Source organism: Mandrillus leucophaeus, unplaced genomic scaffold, assembly GCF_000951045.1.
Source record: "Mandrillus leucophaeus isolate KB7577 unplaced genomic scaffold, Mleu.le_1.0 Scaffold302, whole genome shotgun sequence".
Lineage (NCBI taxonomy): Eukaryota > Metazoa > Chordata > Mammalia > Primates > Cercopithecidae > Mandrillus > Mandrillus leucophaeus.
In genome coordinates, this window is record NW_012103166.1 from 1,632,731 (window position 1) to 1,647,809 (window position 15,079).

At 37.0% G+C, this 15,079-nt stretch overlaps 1 protein-coding gene across 3 annotated transcripts in view; it reads left to right on the forward strand.

Moving 5' to 3' along the window:
- Positions 1–14,562, forward strand: part of IGSF11 (immunoglobulin superfamily, member 11) — a 206,091-nt gene extending 191,529 nt beyond the window's left edge. For 2 of the 3 annotated variants that reach the window (XM_011987198.1, XM_011987197.1), the window contains 3 exons: positions 9,469–9,591; positions 10,394–10,544; positions 12,249–14,562. In XM_011987198.1, coding sequence (XP_011842588.1) covers positions 9,469–9,591; positions 10,394–10,544; positions 12,249–12,690 — 716 coding nt within the window. In that variant the 3' untranslated portion in view covers positions 12,691–14,562. The remainder of the gene's footprint in view (positions 1–9,468; positions 9,592–10,393; positions 10,545–12,248) is intronic. The other variant, XM_011987199.1, reaches the window with a different exon arrangement.
- Positions 14,563–15,079: the final 517 nt, after the last annotated feature.

Consider the following 15,079-nt stretch of genomic DNA (forward strand, 5'->3'; position numbering starts at 1 on the left):
TCCCTCCCTCCCTCCCTCAGATGTTTGTTAAGCACCTATCAGGTGCCAGAAACTGTTCTAGATGCTGAAGATACGTTGCTGAACAGGATATTCTTTCCTTTGTAGAGCTTACATTCTAATGGGTGGAAATGGAATATAATCAGTAAATTGTAGAATTTGTTACAAGGTGAAAAGTTCTGTGGGGAAAAATTAGATCAGGGTAAAATAGATTAGTTAGGGTATGAGGAGCAGCAGTTTTGAGTAAGGTGCTTAGGGTAAGCCTCATTATATTCTAGCAAATATTTAAAGATAATGAAGGAATGAGCCCTGTGAATATGGGTACTGGAGAGCATTCCAGGCAGAGGGAATGGACATATGAAGGCTTTGAGGCAGGCATGTGCCCATGTACTTGGTGAATTATCAAAGAGGCCAGTGTGTTTGGAGTGCAGCCACCAAGGTGGAGACTTGAAGAGCCATTGTGTTGCAGGTGTTAGGGTATTTGCACATGCATTGCATAGGAAGCGTTATAGTTGTATTATTCAATATTCTGTATCTTTAGCAATATTTTACATGCTTCAGCTATGTTACTATGAGAAATATGTATTTAAAAATCACATTGTAAGATTGTGGATTTGTCAATTTGTTCTTACAATTCTGCCAATTTTCTTTACCCATCTTGAGCCTGTGTCATTAGATGCTTACAAGCTTGTATTTCATTGTTTCTCTATGTTTAATAAGCTTTTTGTGTTTTTTTAATTACTAAACTTAAAAGATACAGTGGCTTTCTTTGGTTAATTCTTGTTGGTATGTTTCTATTATATAGTTCATTGGCGTTCAGTTGTCTGTGCTTTATGTTTTAGGTATAGTGCTTATAAACAACATATATCTGGATTAGTTTGGTTTTCAGTTTGTAATCTGAGAGTGTCTGTCCTGAATTCATGTATATTAATGATTATGGGTATGGTTCAATGTCTGATATTTTATTTGAGGTTTTCCATTTATTAAGCTTTTTGCTTTTTTCTTTGTCCTCTCTTCCCATACCTTATACTGATTATTCGAATATTCTTTATAATATTTTTTCTCCTCTACTTTTGAAGTTATAAGTGTATTTCTCTTAGTGCTTATTCTTAAAGTTCTTAAATATGTACTTGATTTAATGTAGTCTAGAAGTAAAAAAAAAAATCTCTAATCTCTATCCAAATAATAGGACCATAGAAAGCTGTCTTTCTTCCATTTTCCCTAATCTGTGTGAATATTTCATCTCATCAGTTCTCTCTCTTCTCTCCTATTAGCCATTTTTGGACCTTTTCATGCTGTCCACCATGACTCTCAGCTTCTCTCTCATATGCTTAATTTCTGTATTTTTATTGTCTGCATTTTAGTTATTTTCTTGGCTTTAGTATATTTGTTCCATCTTGTTTTTAACTTGTCTCCTTATTAATCATCCCCATTTTTGTCATTGTTTACATACATTTCAGTTTTATATAGATTTACCCAAAAGTTTGCCAGTTTTTTGGCTCAACATTGCTTCTTTCATCACAGTCATTTTTTCTGTGTTCCATTTTCTTAAGTACATACACCCTTCAGTAGGTATTACATGGATGATCTATGAGTGTTAAGTTGTTCTCAGGTTTGTTTTTCTGAAAATATCTTTTTTTCCCTATACTCTTTAATGCAGTTTAGTGAGTATAGAATGCTAGATTATCAGTTATTGTTTCTCGAGAATTTGAAAATGTTTCATTTGCTTCCCACCTTTCTTGTTTCTGTTGAGAAATCCCCTGGTAGTCTGTAGGCATTTGCATTTTCCTTCCTTTGCTTTTTGCATTTTTTTTGTACTTGGTGTTGTGTAGATCCTAGAATATATTTTAGGTGTGTGTTAATTTTTATTAATCCTGCTGTGGGCTTGTGGTGCTTCTTAAATTGAGAGAATTGTCACTTACTGAAAAATCTCTGTCCTTATATTTTTGAATATAGCCTTTTCTCTTGTTTATTGCTTCCTATTAGCTCTTGGTTTAGTCTTTTAATTCTGTAAACCATGTTTTTTAATCCTTTGCTTATCTGTAAATTTCTTTACCTTTCTGTTTGGCATTCTGGTTATTTTTTGTTTTTGTTTTTTATTTTTCCAGATCACCAGTTCTCGCTCCTGCTCTGATGGCTGTTCAGCCTGTCCTCTGAGTTTTAAATTTATTTTCTTCTTTTCTTTCCTTTTTTTAAGAGATAGAGTCCCGTTCTGTCATCCAGGGTGCAGTGCAGTGGCACAATCATTGCTCACTACAGCTTGAAACTCCTGGCCCTTAAACAATCCTCCGACCTCAGCCTCCCGAGTAGCTGGTATTACAGGTTTGAGCCGCAGCACCTGGCTATTTCTGTTTCTGTGTTGCTTTTGTCTCTTCATGGCATCATCCTCTTGTATTATGGTGACTATTCTGTATATGTTTAATAATTTTAAGCATACTAATTTTATAGTGAACTTCACATAACTTTATGCTCTTTGTATGCTAATCCTTCTGTTTGTTGTGTAGTTAACTTTTCTTCATGGTGACATTCCTTTCCTGTTTTCCTCATGTAAACTCTTCACCTGGATTGTTCTTCTATAGTTTCTCTAAAGCTGTAGGTTATGTTTTCTATTTGTTTCTGCCAACAGCTCTAGAGGTTTCAGGAAGATGAAGGGATGAGCAAAACAGGAAAGGGATGATTGTCTGTACAGCGAGGGTGGTTGGGCGGCTGGGCCCTGTGCTGGTGAGTGAGATGATTGGAGATGTGAGGCAACACGGGGTTTGTCCTGCAGCAATTGAAAATCCAGGGCTGGAGCTAGCTCATAGGAGCTGCATATCAAGCCATGGAGTGGAATTCCTTCCTGGAATGACACCCACTCTCCAAGTCCTGCAGCTTCTTGGCAACCAAGGGTGGAGATAAGCACAGTTACTTCTCACAATGGTCAGGAAAACTTGGAAAGCTGAGGGATAATTAGTAAAAAAGCCACTTCCTTTCTGACTTAAAGGGGAGAATATCCTTCACACTTTAAAGATACATAGAGAAGTTTAAAATGTGTTTTTAAAAATTATGTGTAAATAATGGCAATTCATTTTCTATCCATTCTTTTACTTGGTAAATATAAAGTATGGTACATTTAGTTTCATTATGAATGGTTAGCATTTTCTCAAACTAGATTGTACATTTCTCTTTCATGGTTTGTAAGAAATCCTCTGTTTTCCTCATCCTTTCATAATTTAATACAGTGAAGAGAGATGATTAACTCTCCTGCTTGCCTGAGAACTCTGTGTAGATCTTTAGAAATCATAGCTGAGCAGGAGAGTATCTTAAATATCACCATGGTCCCACTCTCATGAGGGAGAAGACTGAGGCTCCTAGAAGAGACCAGGTTTGCCCAAAAGTGATAGGAAGTACTAAAATTCTCTTGGCGTGATTGTAACACTCAGGAATCTTGATATTATCTTTCTCTGTCTCTCTCTTTCTCTGTCTCTCATCTCTCTCCTCTTTGCTCTCTCTCTCTCTGTCTCTCTTCTCTCATTTTTTAGAGACAAAGCCTTGCTCTGTTACCCACCCAGGCTGGAGTGCAGTGGCATGATGACAGCTTACTGTAACCTCAAACTCCTGGGCTCAGTTATCTTCCTGCCTTAGTGTTCTGATGGGGCCTTGCTATGTTGACCAAGCTGGTCTCAAATGCCTCGGCCTCCCAAAGTGCTGGGATTATAGGTATGAGCCAGCACACACAGCCTGATCCTGTTTCTTGGACTGACACTGCTGTTTCCCTTCCCAGTAAGAGTGGTTCCATAATTTTTTTCATGGGGAGCAGAAACATTTTTGCCCACTAAAAGTGCTGAATAAATGAGTGCTTTTTTCTGCTTCATCAAGATGTTATTCTAACTGAAGTTGAGTTTTTTTTTTTTGCCCTCTGACATAAAGAAGCAAATCCTATATAATGTTCAGTGCTTCCTCTTTTTAAAAAGATTAAATGCCAGCAATTATCACTATATTAATTTGTGTATATATTCATTCATTTTTAAATATGTGTGTGTGTATGCATACACACATAAACACACACCTTATTCTGTGCAACTGCTTCAGAGTTGAGTGTTGGGGAAGGTAGAGAAATACAAGGAAACATATCTCCATCCTAGAGCTCACTGCCTAATGGAGGAGACGGATATAAAGAGAAAATCATAGCACTACATGTTAGTGCTATAAAAATGTATGCAGTGCTATAAAATTTAAATGATAGAAATATTACTTGTCCCTGAGGAGTCTGGGAAGAATTTTATAGGGAAAAGGATTCCCAAGCAGGAAAGGGGTCTTAAATGATTGATAGAAGTTTTACTGGTTAAAAGTGGGTATTATAAATACAGGGAACCATACTTACAAAATCTTGCAAGTGTAAAAGTTTGACGTTTTCAAGTGAGAGTATCTGTGAAGCTGACATAAAGCGACATGGGGATTTGACCAGAGAGGAGCTTGAAAAGGTAAAGTCCAGATTGTGAAAGGCTTTATATAATATGCAAGGAGTTTGGATGTTATCTTTAACTGTAGAGATGCACTGACATTTATAAACAAGAGAAGATCACCAGATACGCATTTTAGAAACTGTGTCAGTAATCAGGCTGAAAGATTGGCAGCCAGTTATAAATGGAAGGCTTTGATAATAGCCCCATCAAGAAATGAAGAGGACCTGAACTAAGTCTCTAGTGACAGGGATGGAGAAGGCACAGCGGGGAAGGGTAAGATTCAAGAGAGATTGAGGAAAAAATTACAATATATGGAGCTTGATTAGATGTTTGAAATGAGAAGAGTCAGAGTTAACCCAGATTCCCGTTGTGGACCGCTGAATCAACAGTAACCATGTTAACTCAGAAGAGGAATTTGTAGAAGTTTGCTTGAGGAAAGTAGTGAGTTGAGTGGTCTCCTGGGACCTCTAGATGGGGATTGAAATAATGATAATTATAACATTTCTTGAGCACCATGTGCCATTCTTTGAGAATTAAAGAGCAACAGTCAACATAGAGATATACGGATTCAGAAGAATCTGTTGATGTCCAGTTAAAAGTAAAAGCAGAGTCAACAGAAGTGGGTAGGAGAGAAGCAGTCAAAATGCAATTAGTTGGTCTTGCTTGTAGCTTTTGCCATGTGATAAGTGTGTGGTCATGGCCTTCTTGTATGTTGCTAATGGTGAATCATTTTTGCAAAGAAATACTAATGTGTTTATACATACTACATTATTCAAATAATGCTGAGTAATGTTCTTTGGTATTTTCACAAGTTTGAATATTTGCTCTAGGCTTCAGCTCTTTGTGAATACTTGAATGGCAGAAACGCAAATAGAAGAGGATGAGAATGTTGCTCTGCAGGATACTAACATGAGATCAGAAATGAATTTAAAATCTGATTTGGCAAAAACAATATCTGTTTCAATGCCAAAACAAAATCAAGGCAAACAGACAAAATATTTTTATCATTGTCTGAAGGAACTGAGCTACTGTGAAGCGGGATGTATCCTAACATCCATCTGGATGGTGTTCTTGGAAATTCTATTAATGGGAACAGGTTCTTTCGCTGTCCCTTCTCAATCTCTGCCTTAATTCAGCCAGCATCAACACAAAATGAAATAAAATTTTCTGTGTCCAATGTTATATTTTAAATTTATCTTTAAGAGTAATAGAGTTTGATATTAAGTATTTGTGATGTTATCTTTAAGTTTTTCCACAGATTTTTATTTGACATTTATTTTGTATTAATTTTCCCTTTATTTACAATTTTTTAAAATTAAATATCTTTTTCAGGTTAGGATCATTTTTACATATTATTGAAATATGTAATTTTGATGTAACATATTCATTCAAGTAGCAATAAAGTATGCATCCATTGTTATATAGCCTATAGAATACTTCTGAAACTTTTATATAAGAAATTTTCAGTTTATTATAGTCACTCATTATTTAAAATATATAAATCATGAAAAATATATAACTTATGATTTAAGAATTCTTATCTATCACTCTTCAAATCCTGAAGATCAATATCTATTGGGAATTAATATCCATTGGGAGACACTGGACATTTTTCATATTTCTTGATTGAATATTTTATGATTCAGAAAAATATATCAGTTCCCCTAGAAGTGCCAGGAAGGAATTCCCACATGGAAACATTACCATGTACCATACTAACCTTTCATTTAGTCCTCACAGTAATCTGCGGTTGTAGGCACTTTGGTAGCTCCAAATTACAGATGAGGAAACTAAAATGCTGATGAAGAACAGGGAACACACTCAAGACCATATGACTAGTAGTAGGTAGAATAGATTCAAACTTAGGCTCTCCAACTGGAATGTGCTCTTAGCAGATACATCAGCTACTAGGCAGCCAGAGGCAGCATTCTGGAGCTAAGGAGAAAGGATGGAACTGGAAATGTACACTAACATTTGATTTTTTCTAATTCAGAAGGGCCTTCTATGCCAGATATATAGCTGGTGAACCAGGTACATAGTTGCTATAAATTGAAACAGTGGAGTGTGATGTCCTTTGAGTTCCCCAAACTATGTAGTTTCATGCCATTGAACTTTCCCTATTCTTTAAAAGAAGCTCAAAAGAATATTTTTTCTCTGACTTTATTTCAGAAAACTACTTCCCTGCCCGAGCAGACCAAGTGAAATGACAGATTGAGGAATTAGCCTGCTAGTTTCGGGAAGGGCTGTGTGCTTTGTGGCTGCAAACAGTCTGCTGTTTGCTGGAGTTGCTCCCTTCTCTATTTTGCCTTGTCTGCATAAACAGGCTGTTTTGTTCTGGTTAATCTTCTGTTATCAATATACCTGTCTCCTTCTCTGATTATATTCCAAGTTAAATCTACCGTGGTATATCAACCTCATTTAATAATATTTTCTTACAGTAACATGCTCATGGTGTTGGCATCTATAGAGACAAAAGGAAGACAATGACTTCACCTTTTAAAAATAACTTTTTAAAGCAAGAATATTTAGAGTTTACCTCTTTCTGCATGCCAGAATGCTGCGTAGAGGAGCTGTTTACAGTTTCCCAAATTGTCTCTGGAAATGTCAACAAAATTACCAGTTTTCTATTCAAATTTTTAGAATTCCAGAGCTTAGGAGAAAACCCACCACCACTAACAACAATAACAACAACAACAACAACAACAACAACAACAGCAGCAAAAACCCCAGGAACACAAATTATGTAGTTGATTGCCTGGAGATTATGGTTTTCTTGCATTGATGATATTAGTACATGTGTTGAAGAGGGAGATAGGCACGTTGCTTAGTTTATAATACTAACAGCATTGGAACATGTATTGGTCAGGAGATATTCTATAGATGCATCCTATAGAATAATGTGATTTTAAATGCCTTACTAGAATGCCAAGTGTGTATATGGTGAGTACAAGCTTTGAACTTGGACCAACCTCATTTTATAGATTGCTGCTACTTGTATACTCTGTGATCTTGGACAAATTACATAGCTTCTCTGAGCTGTCTTTGAAAAGTAGGGAATATAGAACATAAGCTTGTTATGAAGATTAAATGAGGCATATTCAGTGTTTCTTAGGACAGTGTATGTGGTACACAACAGACACTAAAGAGTAGGCAGCCCTTTTATTTATTGATCACCTTTATTTAGCACCTTTCTGTGTGCCTGGTAATTTTTGAGACAGCAATTATTTTCTCCTCCCCTGTAGTCTATTTGATTTCTCAATCCCTCATTAGATGCCCCTCCTGTATGCTCCCCTATCACTCTCTGTTCTCTATCTCTGGCTGGCACTACCCCATATATTGTAATTGTGTGTATACTTGTCTCATTAGGGTAAGGGACTGGGCTTGTCTTGTTCATTATTTTATCACCATGCTCAGAAAACCAAACACAAAGGAAGATGCTCAATAAATATTTATTTATTAAATGAATGAATTAATAAATGCATGCACACTTTACTCAGGTCTGCTTTTGCTGAACCCTCCTGTCTGCTTCTGCCTTTGATCTAGATAGAGATGATGGTTGCCAGCAGAAACCAGTTAACTAAATCTTAGTTCCATCTAAAAATAAGTAACCCAGGGTGGGGATAGCTCCAGGTGTAGCCCCAGGCATACTTGGACTTTGTGTCAGAGTATTTTTTTACTTGTCCTATTAGGAAGCTTTTCCATTTACTTCTAAATTTGCAGCTATTTTGAATGGTTGAGATGACTGAATGTATTCTCTTTCCTGCATAAGGAAGGCAGTGAAGCCTAGAGCTTAGAGGTGAAACAGCCCCTTCATCCAACTGAATTTCTTAACAACCAGCTGTGTAATCTTATTACACATCTAAAGCTTCAGTCTCCTTGACTGTTCAATGAGATTAATAATAAAAATACCTCAGGGTAATTGTAAAGATTGAAATAATACATATAAAAGCTTACCCAATGCCTGGCACATATTAATAACTATTAACTTTTTAAAGTTATTCCTGTAAGTCATTTGTATTTTATAGGAATAAATAATCAAAATATGCTAATGATGAATTACTAAAATGTGAACTATTGAAACATTTCTTGGCAATACCAGTGCAGTGGCCTTGAAAATTTATTGTTCAAACTCCCGATATGGGGAACATAATTGACTGAAAGCCCTGCTGCTTCTCCTCTAGATCCACCACTGCTTGGCACCAAGACCAAGCTTCCTTTGGGCTGCTCCCAGCCAGTGATGAGGAGTTAGGGTTAGGGTTAGGGCCTAATGCAGGCCTATTTCTGCAAAGCATGGGACTCCTTTAACATGTGACTTTGGCTCAAGGACTCCCCATCTGCCTACTGGACACTTCCATAAAACTGTGTTGCAGCCTGAGACTCTTCCTACCCGATCTTCCTTGCTTCCCTCTCCCCTTGACAGTGAGTGGTGAGACCTACACCGAAGTCTGAGGCTCTCCCTGCCTTCTGCAGCTTCCTCTCACATTTCTTTTACTGATATTTCCTCCAGGAAACCTCATGCTTGTCTTGGTGCCTACTTCTTGGAGGATCTGACTTAACACAAACAACTGTAATTGTTGTTAGGGAGTAACAGTCTATATCTTAGAGCACAGATTTGATATTTTCTTCATCAGGTATGAAGTTAAAGTTATTATAAGTTTAACATGAACTTTATGTTACTGCAGTTCCTGAGAACTAGAATTTGGTGTTACCTTAAATTCTCTAGGATAAGTATTAGCCACCATTTCCTCAGAGAAATCTACTAACATTTAGGACTTTACATGCTAACCTGCAGATTGAGTTTTAAGATTGTTCTTATTTAGGACAGCCCTCCAAAGTTCCAGGTCTTTAAAGTGATACAGTAATTTTAGTCTTTAACATTCATGAACCAATAATTTCTCACTCTACCCCCCAAAAAAATTTATTGATAGCTCTCCAGTGTTCATCTGTTTTTATAGTCTTCTCCTGATTTCTTTGGTTTTGCTATTAGTCCTGCCAAATCCTCACTTGATGATTATTTTTGTGACAGACCAGGTCCAGGGAACAGTCACCATCCGGAACATCAGTGCCCTGACTTCAGGTTTGTACCAGTGTGTGGCTTCTAACGCTATTGGAACCAGCACCTGTCTTCTGGATCTCCAGGTTATTTCACGTAAGCATATGGAATTCTGATGTCAACCCTGGATCTGAAACTCTAAGATCTTTGTTATACCAGAAAATGAAGAGTTCTGCTGAATTGTCTTAAGGCTATCTGAAGATTAAATAGAAATTGTTTTGGTTTTAATCATTATTGAAAATAGTTTATAAATGTTTTAGTATACTTTCCAGCCTCAGCAATATGATAATCTTTATGACAAAATATCTTTCTCCTCAGGATCAATAAAATTGAACAAGTTCTTATTGTATAATGCTATATACATATACATTATGAAAATGGTAATAATCTTATGGGTATAGCAAGACCTTCTCGTGTTTTTTCCTAATTTTTTATATCTGCATAATTTTTGAGTGTCTAGGTTGTAAATGGCAGTGTAGAAAACTTCTCTTTAGTTGAGAATTCTGGGATATTTGAATTCCAGTTGCGAAAGGGAGTGATCTGGCTGGGTTGAGGTAGAAGGATATCCCCTAGTTTCCAGCATTCATGTAGGGTAGATTAGGCAAGTTAGATTGGTGCTGTCTGTTACCTACTGTAGGTATTGTTCTCCTAAAATGTGCAAGTCATTTAATTGTTTATTCATTCAAAATATGTTCAGAGCCTACTATGTGTTGGTCCTAGCCACTGACAATATAGAAAGTTAATTGAGGTTTAACTTTATATGGATGAAAGATTTTAGACAGTTTTATACATTTTAAGCAGATTATCTAGTAAGCTTATGTGCTTATTACAGTTGCATGGGTATATGCTATTTCTCTCTTTCTTTTTTTCTTAAATATACCTTAAATATATTTTGCAGCCCAGCCCAGGAACATTGGACTCATAGCTGGAGCCGTTGGCACTGGTGCAGTTATTATCATTTTTTGCATTGCACTAATTTTGGGGGCATTCTTTTATTGGAGAAGCAAAAATAAAGAGGAGGAAGAAGAAGAAATTCCTAATGAAATAAGGTTTGTGTGTCAGATTTTTCAAATTTGTCCTGCATAGCCATTGTGTATTTCTATTCATTTTTGGCAGTTAAGATATATCTGCTAATCGTAAAGCTCTAATGGCCAAGACTATTAAAGTGGCCACATGATATTTTCTTGTATATCACTTTTCTTCATGGTACCACACAGCTTTATTCACTGGATCATGAAGGAGGGGACGGTCCAGCATGTGCCCAACTAGGAAGATACAAATGAAGAATTCCCCTTCTCTTCCATATCTCCGGGATAGGCAGGGTTAGGTGGCTGCCACAACGGGAAAGGTAGTGTCTAAAGCATGCGTTTCCTATTGACATTTATAATAGATGTGAACATAAAGCAAGAAGGAACGCCATAAGAGCATACCAGTGCCTGTACACAGTCAGGCCACAGCACTATGGCTCAGAAAGGCAATTTGGCTCAGAAAGGTAGTTCAGACAAGAATAGGAACATTTTAAGAAAACAGTGCCAACATGATCTTTAAAGAAAAGTGACCTAGTCATACTGGGGAGATTTGAGGGTCCAGGCTCAGTCTCAGATTTCATCATGGCATATCTGTATTGAAAATGCTGTAATGACTCCAGTCTCCATAGTGAGACATACCATAGCCTTACAGGATCTGATTCTTGCCTGCGTATCTTCTCTCTCACCACTCTCAGCATACTTTGCCTTCTAGTCTGTCCTGCATTTTCCCATTACTCAGAGGTTTTACTCAAGCCTCTACTCTCTTCCTGGACCATGCTTCTCATTTGATCTATCTCTTTACTAAATTCCTTAATCTGATTCTGGATTAGGCCAGGCATCACCTCCTCACATAAGTTGTCTTTAGCGCCTTGCCCAACCTTTCAGACTTGTGAACTTTTTTCATTGATTACTACCCTCCATGACTAGAGGTTTCTTAGGTTGGATTTGTGTCTTTTTTACATGAAACATATTGTAAAGTGTACTCAATAAATGTTAAATGAATTGGTTAACATCTTAAATTAAATGACTTCTTTTAGCCTGTTGTAATTCTTAAGTGTTGGGCCATATGCAGGGATAGAGTCTTCCCCAGGATAAGATTACTGAGGAGAACCTGTCATCAGCACCCCACAGTGATTTCTCAGTCTCCATAGAGCAATACAGTCAGGCCAACTCTGATTATTTCTTGAAGTTCTGCATACCTATAGTTTGATTTCCCAGCTATTTTATGACACCTAGTTTAGTAGATTTCTTCATGGACCAATTTCCTACTTATAGTAAATATGTATGAGTGAATAAATATATATTTACTATATATATGAATATTTACTATAAATATAAAGCAAGATACTATGTATTTACTATAAATATATATAAATCAAGATTTTTATATATTTACTATATGATATATAAACATATTTATGTGAATTTTGTTTACATATATATTTAAAAGTTGTACTGGAAGAGACATTCTCTGAGAGATCTGAGATTTCCTTTTCTGCTGTTGGAGACTGAGAAGCTGAGGAGAGATTTTCTTGACCATTGTCTCAAAGGGAATGGATGCCAAAGCTGAGGCCATCCAGGGTTGCCATGCCTGCTTTCACGAGAGACGTCCTGGATTTGTTTTTTGGATGTATAAGCCTTAACATGAAAAGAAAGATTCCAGGGTAGGAGGATAGGATTAACTTGAAGTAAATCCTAATGACAACTTTATTTTGTTCCTTTCAGAGAGGATGATCTTCCACCCAAGTGTTCTTCTGCCAAAGCATTTCACACTGAGATTTCCTCCTCAGACAACAACACACTAACCTCTTCCAATACCTACAACAGTCGATACTGGAGCAACAATCCAAAAGTTCATAGAAACACAGAGTCAGTCAACCACTTCAGTGACTTGGGCCAGTCTTTCTCCCTCCGCTCAGGCAATGCCAGCATACCATCCATTTATGCTAATGGGAGCCATCTGGTCCCGGGTCAACATAAGACTCTGGTAGTGACAGCCAACAGAGGGTCATCACCACAGGTGATGTCCAGGAGCAATGGCTCAGTCAGTAGGAAGCCTCGGCCTCCACAAAGTCATTCCTACACCATCAGCCATGCAACGCTGGAGCGAATTGGTGCAGTACCTGTCATGGTACCAGCCCAGAGTCGGGCTGGGTCCTTGGTATAGGACATGAGGAAGTGTTGTGTTCAGAAATGAATAAATGGAATGCCCTCATACAAGGGGGAGGGTGGGGTGGGGGAGTGCTGGGAAAGAAACACTTCCTTATAATGAGTAAAATGCACAAAGAAGGAGGCAGTGCTGTTACTTAGCCACTGAGATGTGTAAAATGGACTGGAATGCTGTATCCTGAAGACTTGCTTCCCCACCAAAGATGTCCTGGGATTCTGCTGGATCTCAAAGATGTGCCAAGCCAAGGAAAAAGATACAAGAGCAAAATAGCACTTAAAATCCAAACTGCCGCCCAGATGGGTTTGTTCTTCATGCCTAACTTAATAATTTTTAAGAGACTAAAGTGCCAGATGGAGTTTAAATATTGAAATTATTTTAAAAGGTATGTGTCTTTAAGAAAATAATGAGCAACCCTGTGATATGTTCTGTCTCTCCCAATTCCCTCGTTACGTAGAGGGCTTAATGGTATAAATGTTTAATATTGGTCCCAACAGGGCTGACTCTTCTGTCATATAATCAAAACTTTTTACATGAGCAAAATTCAGTAAGAAATGGGGGAAAACAAAGGAAACGTCTTTGAGAAGCCCCTTCATATTTATTTATTTATGTCTTCCTGAACCATGAATTTCATATTTGGAATATTGCTATATTGACAGATTCTTGCCTGTCTGTGTTATTCTAGGATCTGTTACAGGTCCATGGCAATTACTGTTTATTTTTTCCTGGAAAAATATTTTTTTATAGAAGATTTTTTTTAAAAATACATGAGAGGCATTGGGCTAAGAAAGAAAAGACTATTGTATAATACCTTGTTCAATGGTTGTATTTAGTGAGCTCATAGAGGTCCATCATATCATGAACGAGCTAGGTTGTGTGGGCAGGAAGGTAGGGCTAAGAGGTTGTAGGCTTACTGGGCAGCCTCTCAGAGCAAGGTTGTTCAGATCTCCCTTGCTATTACAGTAGGTTAATATTAGTGAGGACAGCACCTGATGCCTTTTGTACTGAGATAGATAACTTTCTCTTTATTTGACAAGTAGAGTTTAACTTACTTGTCAGGGAGGGCAGAAGTTGTTTTTCTGTTTTGTTTTTCAAAATAATTCTTTTTGCAAAAGAGGTAAGACTGAGACAAAAGGTGTATCTTCTGGTGTGCTGCTGGAAGTGTCTACCCTACATTTGTGTCAGCTCAGGGTTGCAGTGTTGCCCAGACGCATTTTACACCATTGTAAAGGGATTCCTTTTGTGGTTACTACCTGGCTTGGCTGGCCTTGCGGTTCACCAGATTAATTTACAAACTCCCCCACTTTATTTTGTGCTATGTAGATCTGGTCATTTGACTGTCTTGCGTTAACCACACTTTAAGCAACTCACAAATTTCTTCCCAGATTTGTTTCCTAGATTATTTATGATACTCATCCCATGTCTCAGTAAGAGTGTCTTTTCTTTCTGGGATGTGTTCTCTCACTCCCTCTTACCACCATGCTTTTTGCCCTCTTCTCCTGCAAGCGTAGTCTTCACAGGGAGTGGCTTCCTTCCTAACTTTTTTTTTTAGTTATTTGAATGAATGGACACCAACAGCTGCTGCAAACACTGTTTTTCCAAAAGGCTACACTCAGAACCTAACCATTGCCAACCATTTCAGTATTGATAAAAAGCTGAATTTACTTTAGCATTACTTATTTTTTTCCATTTGATGGTTCTTACTTTGTAAAAATTTAAATAAATGAATGTCTATACTTTTTATAAAGAAAAGTGAAAATACCATGACACTGAAAAGATGATGCTATCGGATGCTGTTTAGAAAGCATTTATCTTGCATTTCTTTATTCTTTCTAATTATCTAAAATTCAATAAAATTTTATTCATATAAAATAAGTTGTCATTAATTATCAATACTAATGATTATGTCATTTTAAAACTTAGTATTCTCTTTAATGTTACAAGCTTTTCTCCATCCTGTTAAATAATATTTATAATCATTTTAATAGGCATATGGTATTCCAAAAATGACATAATCTTTCTCTTATTATTAAAAATTTAGTTTGATTCCAATTCTTACCCATATGACTGAAGATTAATGACCCTTTTCATACATTGAGCTGTTTTCCCATTTCCTAGAATGAAAGTTCATGAAGACAGTCTCTATGCTTGCCTTTTTCACCACTGAATCTCCGTCACCTACCACAGTGCCTCCTGTGGGTGTTGAGTAGATAAATGCTGACTTCTGAAATGAAACTGCTAAGTCGAGTTATGAGCATGATTGTAGCTCTTGATGTGTACTGGATCATTCCTTTGTTTTAACTTTTTATTTTGAGATAATTATACTTTTACATGCAGTTGTAAGAAATAATAGAGATCTCATATACCTTTTACCTATTTCTCCCAGTGG